The 16,445-nt window shown below is 43.4% G+C and overlaps 2 protein-coding genes across 2 annotated transcripts; both read left to right on the top strand.

The window, feature by feature from the left end:
- TMEM52B (transmembrane protein 52B) lies at window positions 1-3,218 on the top strand (the record flags this gene model as incomplete). Its single annotated transcript, XM_080638982.1, has 5 exons — window positions 1-48; window positions 662-705; window positions 1,378-1,416; window positions 2,363-2,529; window positions 2,968-3,218. 5 exons carry the CDS (start codon window positions 1-3, stop codon window positions 3,216-3,218), a joined length of 549 nt encoding a protein of 182 aa, XP_080495108.1.
- A 5,909-nt stretch (window positions 3,219-9,127) lies between these two features.
- Window positions 9,128-15,844, top strand: GABARAPL1 (GABA type A receptor associated protein like 1). Its single transcript, XM_080616369.1, has 4 exons — window positions 9,128-9,338; window positions 13,025-13,103; window positions 14,093-14,211; window positions 15,628-15,844. The coding sequence occupies exons 1-4, from the start codon at window positions 9,249-9,251 to the stop codon at window positions 15,691-15,693; spliced, it is 354 nt and encodes a 117-aa protein (XP_080472495.1). The 5' UTR covers window positions 9,128-9,248; the 3' UTR covers window positions 15,694-15,844.
- Window positions 15,845-16,445: the final 601 nt, after the last annotated feature.

The raw sequence follows: 16,445 nt of genomic DNA, 5'->3' as shown, positions 1-16,445 counted from the left end.
ATGCATTGCTCATTCACAATCTGCTTTGGTGTAGGGTGTTTCTTATGGGTAAGTCGCATCTCAGGTTCCTTTTCATGGGATCTCTGCTCAGTTATGAAGTTACCTTAGAAAGATGGAGGAGCATTAGCAATTGACAGTCACAACAATTTCCCTGATGTTAGAAAGAACTAGACATATAAAAGGCAGACATGCAGAAGAGAAGAATATTTGCTGCTATTTCAGAGGCGGTAACACAGAGATCAGGGTATCCAAAGAAATTACAAGGATAGGAGTGCTGGAGGGTCTGGGCAGAATTCAAGTCAGTATGGGTATAATATGAAGCAGGACATTTAAAGGTTCTTAATATTTGAACATGGAGAAGGATCTACATCTGTAAGGGGAGACCAAAACCTGTGGTGAGGGTGAAGATGACCTGGGCTGTGTGCTGGGAACAGTACTAAGTAGGATTTTAATGACTACAGGAAGTTAAGATACGAAACAATGCAGTTGGTATCACAGCAACTTCAAAACTACAGCAAAATATCTGATGCATACAAAGGAAGATAAATAACAATAAGTTCTTACCGTAGGAAATTCAGACTGGTAACAATCCAGGTAACAAAGCTGTATATGACAAACTTAATTCACTCTATTTGTGTCTTGTTTGCTTTTCCCCTTCTAGTTCTCCCAAGTTAGAGGTGAGGAAAACTGTCTCAACACTGAACTGTGAGTATTTGTCTATTTTGCACTTTTTTAAGAACACAACGACAGACAAAGGCAATAGTAGACATCACTGTTATGATGTGATGGCTGACAAGCTTATTTAACTGCAACTACTGAAAACTCACATAAAATCTCCATCTCTTTGAATGTGAAATGTATTAATTACTATTTTATTGATCAACCTACTGATCATGCCATACTGTTCCTGCTACCTATTTGTGTAACTGTAATAGTTAAGAGCTTTCTGGTGTCATTTTCATTGGCTGAGATTATGAATTTGGAATCAACTGTTCCTTGAAAAACTGGTTTGAAATATACTGCTTTGGTTAACATTACTCTTGGGAATGTCATTTGTAAGAATAACAGAAATTATATTCTGATAAAAGCAAACGTGAATGCAGATCCCTCAGGTTTGTAAACAGACTTGGGCAGGTACAAATATCAGGAGAACAACAAAGAGATAAAGCCAAACAGAAGGGAAAGTCTATCAGGGAGATTGATGAGGTTGGTCAACCCTATTCTCCACGAAGCACAGTGAGTTTCTCATCATTGTGCCATTTAGAAGGTGAATGGTAAGTAACAAGCATGGGAGGAACCTGAAGAGTGTATGGTAGAGATCCTCCCATGTATTTTGTATTCTATGGCTAACTATTTCTTGTACCCTCTTCTCCTCAGCTGTTCAGGTACGGAGTGGGACCATTTATGGTATATCTGGTAAGATGGCATATATTTATTGTAAAAATCTGCATCTCTGGACAATTCCAGTAGCAAACAGTGGGATTAAATGTGACTTGCTCAAGTGTGATGCCACCTCCCACTTTCCCTTGGGACGCTTTAACAGTCTGCAGTTGCAAGGCAACCCCTTAGATATCAGATTGTCTTGAACAAATCTTGACTTGCCAGACTCCTTTTTTATTCCACATATTAACTTAGTCTGATTAACAATACCAGTAAATAATTTGTGGCACAATATGCTCTTTAAAAGTAATTTTAGTCTGATTCCTTAGTAATTCTCATCAGATCAGATTTTGATCTCACGATCAAAAAAGATGGACATCTACAAAGCTGCATTGATCAGTATAGCCAGCAGATTGAGAGATGATTTTTCCTCTCAGCTTGTCACTCATGAGGACACATGAAATGTGTAGTTCAGTTTTGGTCCCCCAGTACAACGGAGATGTTGACAAACTGAAGCAATTCCACTGGAGAGCAAATAAAATGGTCGCAGCTTCAGAGGACATGATGTACGAGGAGGGGCTGAAAGGACCAGGTTTGTTCAGTGTGGAGGAGGCTAAGGGAGCAACCTAATTGCAGTTTTCCACTACCAAAAGTGGATCTTGAGAGAAGATAGAGCCAGAGCCTTCTCAGAGGTGCCTCGCAGAAGGACCTAAGCTGACTGTGGCTAAGCTGCATACAGGGAAATTCTGATAAGACAGAAGAAAAAATGCTTCCCCTGAGGATGGTGCAGCACTGGAACAGGTTCCTGGAGGGGATATGGGATCTCCATCCCTGGAGACTGTCCAAACTCTGCTGGACAAGGCCCCAGATGACTAGACTATCTAGCATTGAAATTATCCTCGCTTTATGCAGGGAAAGACATTAAGAGGTTCCCTTCAAATAAAATCTTTCTGTCTTAATCCTGTGTCCTCTCCCTTTCCAGGCTGGTTGTGGTGATCGGTGGGCTGCTGCTCCTGTGTGGCCTGCTTTCCATATGCATGAGATGCTGTTTTCATTGCCATCACACAGGGGAGGAATCAGGTCCTCAGCCCTATGAGGTTACCGTCATTGCTTTTGATCATGACAGCACCCTCCAGAGTACCATTACCTGTGAGTTGGCTTTGATGGAGGCTGGGGACTTCTGTACACCCTGAAGTGAGGAGCTGCACTGACTGCAGCACCCCAAGGCTGACAGAAGGAATTCACAGCAGAATGCAGGGCAAGCAGCATCTGTACATAGAACAAATTAAGGTGTTCACCAGACTTCATGTAGCAAATGCAGCCAGATAGTGAATCAGCTGTGAGACATATTTGGGTGGAAATGGGGCAGCTAAGAGCCTTGGTGGCATTTGAGGAAGGACTGATTGTGGGATGTTGCTGATGAGCATTCACACGCACCTCTTTTAGGAAAGAATGAAGGGGCAGGAAAAGGCAAACATTTAGGCTGTGGGGGAGAGAAAAGCCAGTGTGCTGCAGATGTATTTGTCCTCCTCTAATCGCATGGTGCTTTCAGGATGAGGGAAACAGCTTTTGTCTCCTCCCTTTCAGCTCTCCACTCTGTGTTTGGGCCTGCTGCCAGGAGGATATTAGCAGTGGCACACTCTCATAACGCTGCGCAGGGAACACCACCCCTCTCGGCATCAGACACTCCTCCAGTTTACGAAGAGGCTCTGCACATGAGCAGATTCACAGTCGCCAAGGCAGGGCAGAAAGTGCCAGACCTGGACCCAGTGCCAGAGGAGAAACTGCAGGCATCTGTTGAGGGCAAGGGTGCCCAGGCAGCCCCTCCAGGACACTAGTGCCTGTTTCTACTGAATGGCAAATAATGCAGAATAGCTACATGCAGAGACTGATTTTTCTGGGCAGGGCTAGGAATATCAGGTTAGCTTTCTTAGTCTAATAACAAAGGGAAAAAGACTAAAATTCCATCTATTTTCAGATCCACCATATTTTGGTGGCTTCTTTTGACACTCCCTTCAGATAATTAGCTATTGACATTCTCTATGTCCATTTATTACATACACACATCACAACTACCACAGTTCGCACAAATAAGCAGGGAGTGGGACCAAGGTGCTGACCCACTTTGCAGGCTACTGACCCACAGGGAGATTGCAGATGCTGGCTCATTCTGCTTGCCTCCAGCCTAAGTTTCCTGAGGATGACAGAATGATTTTCACAACAGGAAAAACAAAGACATGTGAGAAGGTCTTGATACTCAATAATAACACAAAACTTCTGTAAAATGCCATTTATAGTACATTGAAAAAAAAGAAGTTGTGTAGGAACACAGTCTGCATGTAAACAAAAGACAGAATACATTGGTAATATGCGCAGTATATGCTTTAAATGCCCTACAGGATATATAGAATGAAGGCAGTCCAGTTCTGAACAGGATATATAGCAATTATGAAATAGTAGTCACAAGCTCTTGTATTTTAATTTAAAAAGATGATGTATGCACTAACAGATCGAACCGGGGGGGTTGGGGGGGAGGAGCAATAACATCACCCCTGAAATAAAGCTCGATCACATTTTTGTTGCATTCACATTTTATCATTTATTAATTATTCCTACTGGTGCTGTCAAAAGCAGATCAAATTAAATAAGACCGTTTAAAACACTTTCTTTATCAATACAAATATGTTGAATAATTCAGAAATATTAATCAAACTCCTTGGATGACCATAGGTACAGATCATCTGTAAAATGTTTTCTTGGCCTAGGTACTCGTAAGAAGGTGATTCTTGAATTACATCAGTATTGTCTCTACCTCGTGTTCAGCAACTGAAAACATTAAAGCAGAAAGACATCAAATATCAGACAAGAAGCAGCCATGAATGAACTGCATGTATATGTTAATGTTGATATGAATGCACAGGTCATGGATATATCTTTCTGAAGCGTGTGCATGCATCTTCCTAGTAGAATACCCAAATTCTCACTTTTCTTCATATGCTGATCTTTTTTCCTGTGAAATACAGAAAATATGGTTATTTTGAAGGTAAGGAGTACAAGGACCAGGTCCCCAGATAGGTTTAGGAACCTAACTGCTGTTTCAATTACAGCCATAGAGAATTTTAGAGAAGGTTGGTAAGACAGCTTTAGGGATAGCATAAAGCCAAATTGAATAACTAGAATATCTTTGATGATGTGACAAGCCTTGCCCAGTCACAGGAGCTTCATATCCAAGGGAATTTAATGAGGGTCTTGATTTCCTAGGTGACAAACATCTGTTTCATCATTACCTAACTGTACCATTAATGAGGGGAAAACTGGCATGGAATGAACGTGACATTACGGTTATGTCTCTTCTGCTATACGGCACACTTGAAATAATAATAAGAGCTGTTTGTGGAATATCTACCAATGTGGCTCATTTCATCAGCTGCTCTCTGAAGTCCACTTCAAGCCTGACTTCTCCACCAAGCTACAGAGCAATTCCTGGAAGGCTCTTGTTTACTCCACAGTGAAAGTCTAAAGTAAGGAGAGACATTTAGTTTTGCTGAACATGCATCAAGCACTATCAAGCCCAGAAACCTGGAAGCCTTCACAACTGCTTCCAGGGAGAACATAACGTTCCTCTACCACTTCCTACTGCCTTCCAGCCCCGAGGAATGCGGGCATTTAACACAAGATGGCAGCCCTGCTCCACGGGGCAGTAGCCCTGCCTCACAAAACAGGAGAGCACAATTTTTAGCAACTTGCAAAAATAATTACAGTGTTTTGTTGTTTGTTGTTTTTTTTTTTCTAAGATGTACAATAGAAAGGGAAGTTTTCAAATTCTTAGTTTTCCCCTCCTCTGCACCAAATCACCTCTGCTACCTCCTTTCTCAGTTTCAAGGGGAAAAGTTACAGGTCAGTCGTACCCAGAGCTGTGCATCTACCTGCTGATTTCAGTGGTTTCCCCTTGACCAGAACCATTTTTGTCTTTCTGTTCTGTCCTTTCCCATCTGCTCACATCCTACTTTGCTTGTCTCACTCTTAGTTGTTCAGTGCTAGAGAAGGTATGCTCAAGTTTGGTTTTTTGTTATGAATAATTAAGATCCAAAGATCCTCATGCACTTTGCAGACTTTACCCATGTTGTCACACTGCCTATGTGTCAGACAAGCCTTAGTATTCCATATGTAGATGGGGAAAATGATGCACAAAGTACTGAAGATAACCATGATAACCAATTCATGACTCTCAGCTCAGCTTTGGCTTGCTTGTACACTCAACCCTTGGCCAAACACTGGGAAAAGGGTGGGACTGGAGCAGGCACAGGACTAGTGATATCAAAGGAGAAAGCAACCAGCCTCCAACACCTTTAGCCTGCACAGGTTGTAATTTGGGCTGGAACAAGATGAAGGAAACATGAATACACTGACAAAGGTGCTGCAAATGAGTTGTCCACACCACCCATAGGCTCCCCTAGAACATATGGTACTTGAGAAAAAACAGTCTTCAAAAACACCCCATCAGCCCCACTTTTGTGTTGCTCCTTTGTTTTCACAGAACAATGATACCCATCCCCCACAGGCCACTCCAAACCACTGGTTAGAACAAAAGGATCTCAGACTTCTGTTATTCATATCTGGGGTTGTGTCCTTTACTGCTGCTTTTTACCAACAATGTGGTATGTTCCTCAGTTTCCTTGTAACATCATTTGTATGCAAGTTGAGCTGAGGCTGGGCCATGCAATCAGTTTTGGAGGAATGAGCAGCTTCTTTGTAAAAATTAAGATGTTGCAGAAAAGGGAGCAGTGAGGCGGCAGTTCGGTGTATACAATACAGAGTCCTTTCCTAGAGGAAAGCAAAACATCCGCACAATTAGCCATTGTTTGCTGGGAGTGACTAACCCTATGCCCTCATGCCAGGGCCGATGTGCTAGTGGCTGGCTCTGAGGCTGCTATAGATCCAGGGTCGAGTGAAACTGGTGATGAGTCACGAGCACTGCAGGAGAAGCACTAGGAGAAGCAGCAGGCAAGGGCTCTGCCACGGATGGACATCAAACAGCAAGATCAGAAGTGACTTCAGGTATACCCTCTACGGTTTGATCACAATTCAAACTAAAAACTAGAAGTTTTCTGACAAGAGATATGCTGAATCCATGCTAAAGATTTAATAAAAAATAAAGTCAGACTGTGGGGGCACATATTAGTACCCAGGTGGAGATAATAATGAAAGAAATATCCAAGGGAGTCCAGAGTTATAGATGGCTGAACAGTAGCTCCAGGGGACTGCCAAGAGACATCCAGGTAGATAACACCTCCAAGAAACACAGGGCAATTAATATTTTTGTCCTTAATTCACAGAATCTTAGGCAGTTAGCTACCTAAGCTGGTTCACTTCACATTAGTACACTGCAGAGCTCCCAGCAGTGCCCCTGGAGCACTGTGTGGTACAGCATGCATTGCAAACCCTGCCTCCAGAACCGGTGCAAGTATTTTTAGCTCCTGCTTCTATGGCTACAGCATTGGCAACACTTCAGGAATCCCTTTTAGAAGGAACTTCTGACTACATGAGCTGCAGACAGCGATATACTTCCTGCTCAGAGTTGTTCTGACACTCTAGGTTAAGAAAGAGTATATTGTTTTGACATCTATGGAGAAACATTTTGTGCTGTCAGTCGCAGGTAGGAAAACTATCCAAGCCCATTTCCAGTTCTTCCCTCTAGCACACAGATGCAGAATGTGGGGTTTGTCACATGCCTGTGCTCTGACATTTTAATAAGAACTCTAAGTCAGATGATTAGCTGTTTGTCGCTACTTCTGCATGTATCATCTTCCTGCCTGCTGTTGTGCCAGTGACGTTATTGTTTTTACTGAGCTGGAGAAGACGACTGGGAATTCAGTGCCTGATGGGGAGGAAGCAGGGTAGTGGGAGGAGCAAGGCTTATAGCTGCACATCCAGGGCTGCATCATAAGGGCAGCAAGAGTCCAGTAAGGAGATTTGCAATCCTCACGTGGGATTTGCTGGGGGGGGAAGTCACCTCACAATACACTCACAGGCCATGTCTTTGCATCAGACCAGGGAAGAACCCCAAAGCTCCTCTCTGGTTTGTCAACAGAAATTCAAATTAGACGCTAGCTCAGGACCCTTATGTGTAGTCCTGGAGATGGAGACAGCAATTTACAGTACAACAGGAGTCTGAGATCAGCCAGTTAAAATTGACAGAATGTGTTGGTGGCCTGGCTGAAACAGGCTAGAAAAATCCCTCTCTTTTATCCTTGAGGAAGGGGTTTCATTAGGGACTATAGTGATAGGACAAGGGGTAACAGTTTGAAACTTAAACAGGGGAAGTTTAGATTGGATATAAGGAAGAAGTTCTTTATTGTAAGGGTGGTGAGGCACTGGAATGGGCTGACCAGGGAAGCTGTGAATACTCCATCCCTGGCAGTGTTCAAGGCCAGGTAGGACAGAGCCTTGGGTGACACGGTTTAGTGGGAGCTGTCCCTGCCCATGGTGGGGGGGTTGGAACTAGATGATCTTAAGGCCCTTTCCAACCCTAACTATTCTATGATTCTATGATTTTATGATCTAATCACTAAAGAGAAACACACTTCAGCAACTGCAATGCTGCAGGCAGTTAGGAAGCAAGGAGTTATTACAGAAAGTCACAATGCCATGAAATCCAAATTTTCCCCAGGCCTAAACGCTGGTATTCCTTCATTCTAGGCTGTTTGCTATGGTGCTGCACAAAAATAATTCTCTCCTGCTGACTCACCCTTCTTGAGATCCTCTGACACTACCTGCAACCATGGGGAAATGTTCACATGTCCCAGGACAGACAGAAACAAGTTGATGATGCTTCCTGTACAAACCTGATGCACATGAACTAGCAAGGGCTATCTGCTTCTCTGGATGAGGCACACAAAGAAAAAATTATTTGATACACTCCCATTAGCTGTCCCCCAGCAATTTATTGTTATGCTGATTTGAGCTGATCCATTCACTAGTACCTTCTCTTTTGCTGGTCAGTAAATAATTGTGAGCCCACTTATTCCTAGGAAAAAAACGAAGATGTTCCAAGTATGTATCAGCTGAGTAACTGGGCTAAAATTGGCCAGCTATTTTGGCTTGTTTGCAGACAGTTCCCTTGAACTGCCTGCTGTTTGTAATGTGCATCTGGTCTGGCACATTACGTGACAAACTTTCTGCCCCTTGTTGTTTACCTGAGCTGTTATGAACAGGGCAGTAATCCAGATCCAAACAGCAACAGGGACGGGCACGAAAACCAGCCCTTTTTTTGGTCTTATATCTCATAGCCACATTGAGAATAGGTCAGGACAAGCAGAGGCAGTAAGCCTCACACGGGCGACAAGCAGCCCCGCTCCCACGAGTCCATCCCCACAGTCACGGCTGGATTATGTGCCTGCTCATGCTGTATTTATAACCGCCGACTCACGCGTGGGTGCAGCGTTGCTCAACGTATGTTTAGTTTGCTTTTATATATCTAAAATAAACGTTTATTTTATATATATATAAAATTACATATTTTATACGCATCACTATTTACTGCCGCAAACAAAACCAGGGCCACCTCCTTTCCTGACCCCCTTTCCCGGTACGTGAAGAACCCGCACCTTCCTCCCACCCCCTCTACGGGCGGTATGGGTATGAGCCCCGCCCCGACCGCACGGTGACGGCGGGGGAGGCGGTGGATGCCTCCCCGTGACGCCACAGCGCGCAGTTTGGCGTCGGCGGGCGGTGCGCTATAGCGCTAGGGCCCGGGTTGCGGCGCTGCGCTGTGTTGCGCTTGTCGCGGGGTGGTCGCAGAGCACCCGGCCGTAAGGGGAGGGAGCGGCTGCGGCGGCCCTCGGGAGGGACGGTGAGAGCCCGGCAGCATGAAGTTCCAGTACAAGGAAGACCACCCGTTCGAGTACAGGAAAAAAGAAGGGGAGAAAATCAGGAAGAAATATCCCGACAGAGTCCCTGTGAGTGCGGGTGGCGAGGGCGGCTTTCCTGGCAGACGAATCAGCCTTTGTTGGCCTTGCTGCTGGCTGCTGCTTGCTTTATATTTATTCTTTCCTGAGGCAGAACAAATGGGATCAGTAAAGATGGTTGCGGTCGTGACGATCCGATTTCAAATCCCAGGCTGCTTTTGTGTTCAGCGCAAAGCTAGGCGTGTTTATTGTATAAGGAAGGCCTGTGTCGGTGGGTGGCTGGATCCCGGCTTCCTTGGGATCCGCAGTAAGTCGACAGTGGGAACGCTGCTAATCTCTTTTTCTGGGAGCCTGCGTGCGTGGGGATGGGGGATGGGGAGGGAGCTTACCATCCTTTGTGGAAATGGAGAACAATGAGGTGAGTGAGCCGGGTACACTTCATGGAAAACAAGCTCGAGATCCTTGTCATCTGATCCTTTCCCTTTATTTTTATTTTGCTTTCTTGGGCCTTTTTTTTTTTTTTTTTTTTTTTCCCGGCACGGTCTTGCTCTGTTATTTTCTTTTGCATGAGAGAAAAAAAAAAAAAAAAAAGATACTTCTCAGGCTTCTTGCCCTCCGGTTTAATCATCCTGTGGAAAAAAACGTCACTTGGAAAACAAGGTCATCTCCTACCTAAACTTTGTTTCCTTATCCTTTGGTCCCTTTGGAGTACCTGTGGAAAACTTCTAGCTTTATAATTACTAATAATAGTTGGGAAAAGAGGTGACAAATTGAATTAATTGTGGTGGGGGGTTTGGGTGGGGTTTTGGGTTGGTTTGGTTCTGTGGGTTTTGGGGGTTTGTGTGTGTGTGTGTGTGTTTCTTTTTAATAAACGTTTTGCAAATCTTCCTTCTTCCCATCCCCACTGGAGAGGTCTGTCCTAGATTTACTGCCCAGGGGTACTGCATGCAAAATAATTTAGACTCCCCCATAAATCTAAGCACAAGGGTAACAGTTACTCCACGTGTTTTCCCTGCAGGCTAACACCATTTTTTTATCTCAGGAGTGGCCCTCAACTGGACTTGCAAAAGTTCTTGGAAGTCAGTATTCGGGTGCATTTGTCCTAGCTGGTTTTGAGAACCCCTCAAGCCTAGCAGGTTGAGCAAAAGTCTTGTGCGGTTTTGTGGTATATGATGAAGACCACAGAGGTCAGGAGAGAGACAAGCGATAAACTGAGGATTAACGTGGCAGATTGCACAGCAGATCGTGATAAATGTGTGCAACAGAGCCATGTGAGGAGCACAAGACCACATCTGGCAAAGGTAAAAGAGGTCAAGGTAGGGGGACACCAGCAGATCATTATGAAGAAAGCCAGGACCAAAATAACAGTGTGCTGTAGTTCAGGATAAGTGAGAACGGACACATGCTGAGGCCCAGATGTTAATTGTTGGGGGTAGCCTGTGGTCAGAGCTGTGTAAGGAGCAAATGAATGCAGCAGACACATCTCCTCTGTCTCTGCCCTTCCTAACAGCAAGATCCTTGAAGATGACGTCTGTTTGGCTGCCTACACTGCAGTGCCGTGATACATCTCAGTGTTTTGCTGAGATTATACTGCTGGCATGGTCCCACCTCACCACAGTCACCACCCAGCAACAACAGACATAATCTGTATCTGCCCTTTGGATTTTCTTTGTAGGTTTATTTGTGTGTGTGAAGGGTTTAGTGTTATCAGGCAAACTGACTACAGTTGCTAGTCATACTAGTAGAGCACTTCCATTCCTTCCTCTGCCTCTTTGCAAGATCTCTCTTAAGCTTACTGGTGATCTGATTTAAATATTTCCTAGTGTTTAGAAGCCCCGAAACTCTCGCCTCTTTCTTATAGCCAGTGACTTCTTTTTCTTTATTATCTAATGACAAGCCACCTTTTTGGAGTCAGGGTGGTCATATCGGTGCTGCTGATACAGCAGTTTTGTGTGTCAGTAGTTTTTAAAATTAGAGGTAAGAATTAAAGGTTTCTCTCCACTGCAGTTTCTTGTGTTAGGTATTGCCCTGTTGGATGTGCGGATGAAAAAACATGCAAAGTGGTGTTGCTGTTCAGCCTGCATCTGTTCAGTGAGATTGTGAAACTCTCCTTCCTTCATAGCATTTACCAGCAGCGTCTTGTATGCAAATGTATGTCCTACCACAAGCTGCCTGAAAGAGCTTGAATGCCTTGTACTAATTGAGGTCCTTCAGGTTCTTACAGTAACAGAGACAACCCTGTTTCTATTTAAAAAACAAACTTAGAATTTTCAGGGGTTTTGGCTGTGTTGGCAGCATCCAAATGGAACACAGGGAAGAGACGTCCAAGCTAGCATCTTCGTGGTGTGACATGCTTAGCAGATATTCACTTGGATGTAGAAAGAGTAAAGTTAACAACCATTTTGGCCAGCCTAAATACACCAAGCTCATCATTTCTCTAGCATATTGTCTCACTGATGTGACACCACCATTTTGCTTCCAAAAGAAGGCTTAGTCCACAGCCTTTTTGGTTAGACAACAGAGTTGCTGATTTGAATTGCCAAAGAGCTGTGGGAGCATGGAACCCTTAGAAATTAGTCCCAGTGTCTCAGATGGAGTATTTACAGTTACAGGGTCTAACAATTACCAAGCTGAGGAGATCCAGAAAATCCAGCTTCTTGTTAGGTCGTCAAAATGGCTTCTGCAGAACAGCAAGCCACACAGATGGAGTCATGTCATGTATCTCTTACCAGTTCAAAACTACGTGTCCTTAAAAGAAAGAAAAATAAACCTGCCTGCAGTTGTTTTCTGTACAAACCCAGTAGTTCCAAAGGTTTTAAAGGCTTTTCATGGAAGAAGATCAGGTCATTTTGGAATATTTCCTTCTTCTGAGGTAAGCATTTTGCCTAGCTCTGATAGCAAAAATGTTCCTATAGCAGAAGATCTCTTGGTCAGTTTGACTTTAAAGGTGCTGAGTTTCATATTTTTCTGTGTTGCAATGACATTAGAATATAATGAGGATTAGGATTTTGTGTCAGAGGGCTCTCCAGTACTCCCAATTGCCTGGATGTTAGCCTGTATTTTAAGTATTAGATATTTATATGGATAAGAAAATATCCATAACTAGATAAAGTAGGGAAAATAGCCTTAAAAGGTACAGATTTCAGACTAGAAAATAACTACCAAAGAACTGAAGATTAAAAAACATCAAACATTCCCCAGTGAGCTGTAGTTTCTCTTTAATTCTTTGCTTCATTCTAGAGCACTTGGTATTGGTGAATGCAGAAATTAGGATGTGGGACTCCTGGGAGTAGGGCTGATTTTGTGCCAATCAGTTTGGAACTGTTACCTGGAAACAGTTCAACTTGTGATGCTTCTTGTGTTCATGTGTTAGCCTCCTGGCAGCTCCTACATACAAAATTAACCTGCATTGGGACCATCAAGGTGACCTGATTTTTTTATTTTTTTTTCCCCTTGGCTATTATGGTTTATTTTTGTGCCTGTCCCAGACTGTTTTTTGCTCAGTGTGCTTACTGCTGCAGTCCTGGGCTCCCAGCACAGCTATTGCCAGCAATTTTAAGTCTTCTTCTCACCTATCTGTGCTTTAATGTTGTATATTTGTTATAGATTAAATAAATTTCTAATGCCTGGTAGCACCATCTATCTCAAAGGGTAATATCCTTTTTTCACTGATGCTTTTTGGTACATTTTGTCTGATGATGCTCATGGGTTATTTCTTGCTTTCTCTCACTCTCTAGGTAATTGTGGAAAAAGCACCAAAAGCCAGAGTACCCGATCTAGACAAAAGGAAGTATCTTGTGCCTTCTGACCTCACAGGTAACAATGTCCATTCTTCCTGATTTTTCAGTGAGAAGGTCTCAGAAGTATTTTTTACTCTATAATCAGCACCAAGAAAATATCCAGGCAGGCTCCACATCTTATCATCACCCCAGTTTAAGTGGCTTTCCTTGTTATATTTATGCACTTTACAGCCTGGATTACAATATGCAGAATTCTGCTGAGATCTTCTAAGGTATCCCACTGACTTAGCATGCATGTGTCACGGCTGACTTCTAACCATGATGAAAATGGCTGAATTGTGTATCATAGGCAGCAGCATAATCATCAGTTAATGATGACCTAGCTGCAGAGTAGTTGCCAGAGGCTATATCCTTGTTGCAGGAAGAGACAAATTCTTGAAATAGTCCCATAATTTTCCAAGATGGAGTGGTCGGAGTCGTAGCTACAGAGTTTCTTTTCTGAATGGTCATAAGACGTTTTGTGTGTGAATACATTTGTTTTAATTTGAGAACATGAACAAGTTAAGGGGACAGCGTTTCTTTTTCTTGCAGTATATAGTGGATTGCAAAATACTTTCTTGTGCAACATGGCTCAATCAAATAGTAAGGAATTTGTTTTCAGGAATCGCATGACCGCTTACACCAAGGCTAAATTCTCTAAGGTGTGTTTGAGCTATAGGATTTAAAGGTTAAACTAGTTAGAGTTCTTCGCACCACTCCCTGCAGTATAGCATTTCATACCATAGTAGGTGGAATGTGGACTTAGAGTGTACATACCTGAGGCATGTAGCTGAGAAAATACCAGCTCCAAGTAGATTGGCTGCTAATGTGGTTACAATCATGAAGTTCCTGATTTCTTTCCTACATTGTTCATTTTCCCCTATGTTTCACATACAGCGTGTGACTTCCACCACCAAAAGAAAACAACCATGGTTAGGGTAAAAAAACTCCACAAAACAAGAAACCAAAAAACCCAAACCAAATGTTCTTTCTGCACCTAAGGCATTCTTCTCTATTCCTCTTCAGTTGGCCAATTCTACTTCTTAATCCGAAAGCGGATCCACCTGAGGCCAGAAGATGCTCTATTCTTCTTTGTCAATAATACCATCCCTCCCACCAGTGCTACCATGGGCCAGCTGTATGAGGTAAGCCTGGCCCATCTCTTTTTTCCTTTGTTGGAGTATCTGGAAGAATGTGCATCTTCACTGAAGGACAACTGACCACTAGTCTACTGGCAATGGGTGCAGCTTGGTCGTAGATGCCTGAACACGAACCCTTTTCACCTGGGCTGTATTCGTCATCTCTTTAGGGAAGTTCCATCCCACAGTTATAAAGGATAGCCCGGAGGGCCTCATCATTTTAACTGATTGTTTGCTAGTTAAAAGGATTGTTGTATCAGATGCTAAATGATTGCCTCAGCAGTGATATGTTGGTCCTGCCGCTTTAACAAAGTAATGAAATAAACCTCTTTATATTTGAGTGGAAAGACTCGGGGGGGGGGGGGAGTAGAACACACACTATAGCTTTCCAGTTTATACAAAAGAGATTTCCTTTTAGCTAGTAAAAGAACACAGTATCACTGGGCAACCAACTGTCTATAAATAACATTGTGAAGGAACACTTTTTGTTGAGAATTTTTCATCACTTCCACTGTATATGTGAGGACCTTCTAGGACACTGTGAACATTGCTGCCCAGCATTTCTACTGAGCAGTGTTATTTGATTGACCTTAAAGGCATTAGTCTGTACCCTTCAGAGGAATGTCCTCAATTAGTTGGTTTGCAGCCTGGATTGATTTCTTCTTTTGCTGTGTTAGTGTGCTTTAATAGAAGAGCTCCAGTATGGTGCTGGGAACCTTGGCTTAGGGTTAGGGTTTTCTTTTTACTGTCACTTTTTGACAGTAATTGGACAATTTGCATGTGAATGGACGAAAATCATGTAAGATTAACACACACAGGGAGTTTTCCACATCTAGACGTGTAGCAGGAAGGTATGTCTGACTGTCCAGAGCTGAGATGAGGACTCTCTTCCTGGCACTCTGCAGACTTTTTGTGTCAATGTAATCACTTAACATCTCAGCTTTACTGCCCATATGTAAACCAAGACTAGAAATACAGCCACTTGCCAAAGTGTTCTGAAAAATGACGAATACAGCCACATTTACCAAATACTGAAGTATCTAGAGGTGATTTTTGACTTGTTAAAGCCTTCCGAGTCTCTCCTCTCAATCTCAAGGCTATACCAGTACTGAGATTCTACTGCTTAGCCTGAAACAGTCAGAGCTGTTTCTATAGCATGTTTGAAGCACACTCTGGCTATGGCTCTTCAAGTAAATTCACTGTGTCCAGAAATGTGACATACATGAATTAAGACGCAGAGCTGTGGCCAGAGAGAGGGAGTTGCTATACGCTTGCTTTGGTATGAAGAAGTGAAGCATTTGATATAAAGAGGGAGAAATAGTGAAAGAGAGGTTATGCCCTCTTGTTACAGTGATCGCTGGGCTTTTTCACATGTAGCACATTACAGGGCTTTGGTGTATTACTTCCTTTCTTCTCTTGCAGGATAACCATGAAGAGGACTATTTTCTCTATGTGGCCTACAGTGATGAGAGCGTCTACGGCAAGTGAGCACCAGCACCTCAGGCATGCAAGCGAGATGGACTGATGGAATGGATTTGGAGGGGGAGTGTTGGAGAGGCAGAAGGAGGATGCCTGAGAAGAGGGGAAGAGAACTGGAAGTGAAACACATGCACAATGCCATCACCTACCATGCATTAATGATAACCTTTTATTTTTTAAATAGAGGGGAGGGAGGGGTGGGGGGACAGTGTATGAAAGGGTGACCTGAAAGGCTAACAAGGGGTTCTGCACTGAGGGATGGGGGGACTCCACTGTTCATAGTTATTCTCTTGCCACAGCTGAAAATAATTAGCCAGTATTGGAGGCTGCTAGACAAGACAGTGTGGTGGAGCTCCAGGAGAGTGACTGTGCAGAAAGGCCATTTTTGTGTAACCCTTTCATTGGATGAAGGCATGCCATATATTGTACACTGACCTTGTTGCCCATGGCACAGGCTTCACTCCTGTGAGCATTCAGTGAGCTTTTAAATACTTCACTCTGTCCACACAAGGCTGTTACGTGCTGACAGTCTGCACTCCTACAGCTACCTGTGAAGTGTTCCAAGAGTATTGTATTTCCCATCATTTCTATCAGTATTAGAAGGGCTGACTCTGAGGGCTGGGAGCTCCTCAGCTGTGAGATGTGAAGGCTGGGGAAAAGAAGGATTCCCCCCCCCGCCTTTGTTGCTTTAATTGAAAGTGCTGGAGAGAAAAATTAGAGAAGACATTTTCATTCTTACCTAGTGAAGTCAACTGATAAAC

Source organism: Psittacula echo, assembly GCF_963264785.1.
Source record: "Psittacula echo genome assembly, chromosome: 1".
NCBI lineage: Eukaryota > Metazoa > Chordata > Aves > Psittaciformes > Psittacidae > Psittacula > Psittacula echo.
Note: the sequence above shows the minus strand (reverse complement) of the source record. Positions and strands in the feature narration are given on the sequence as shown.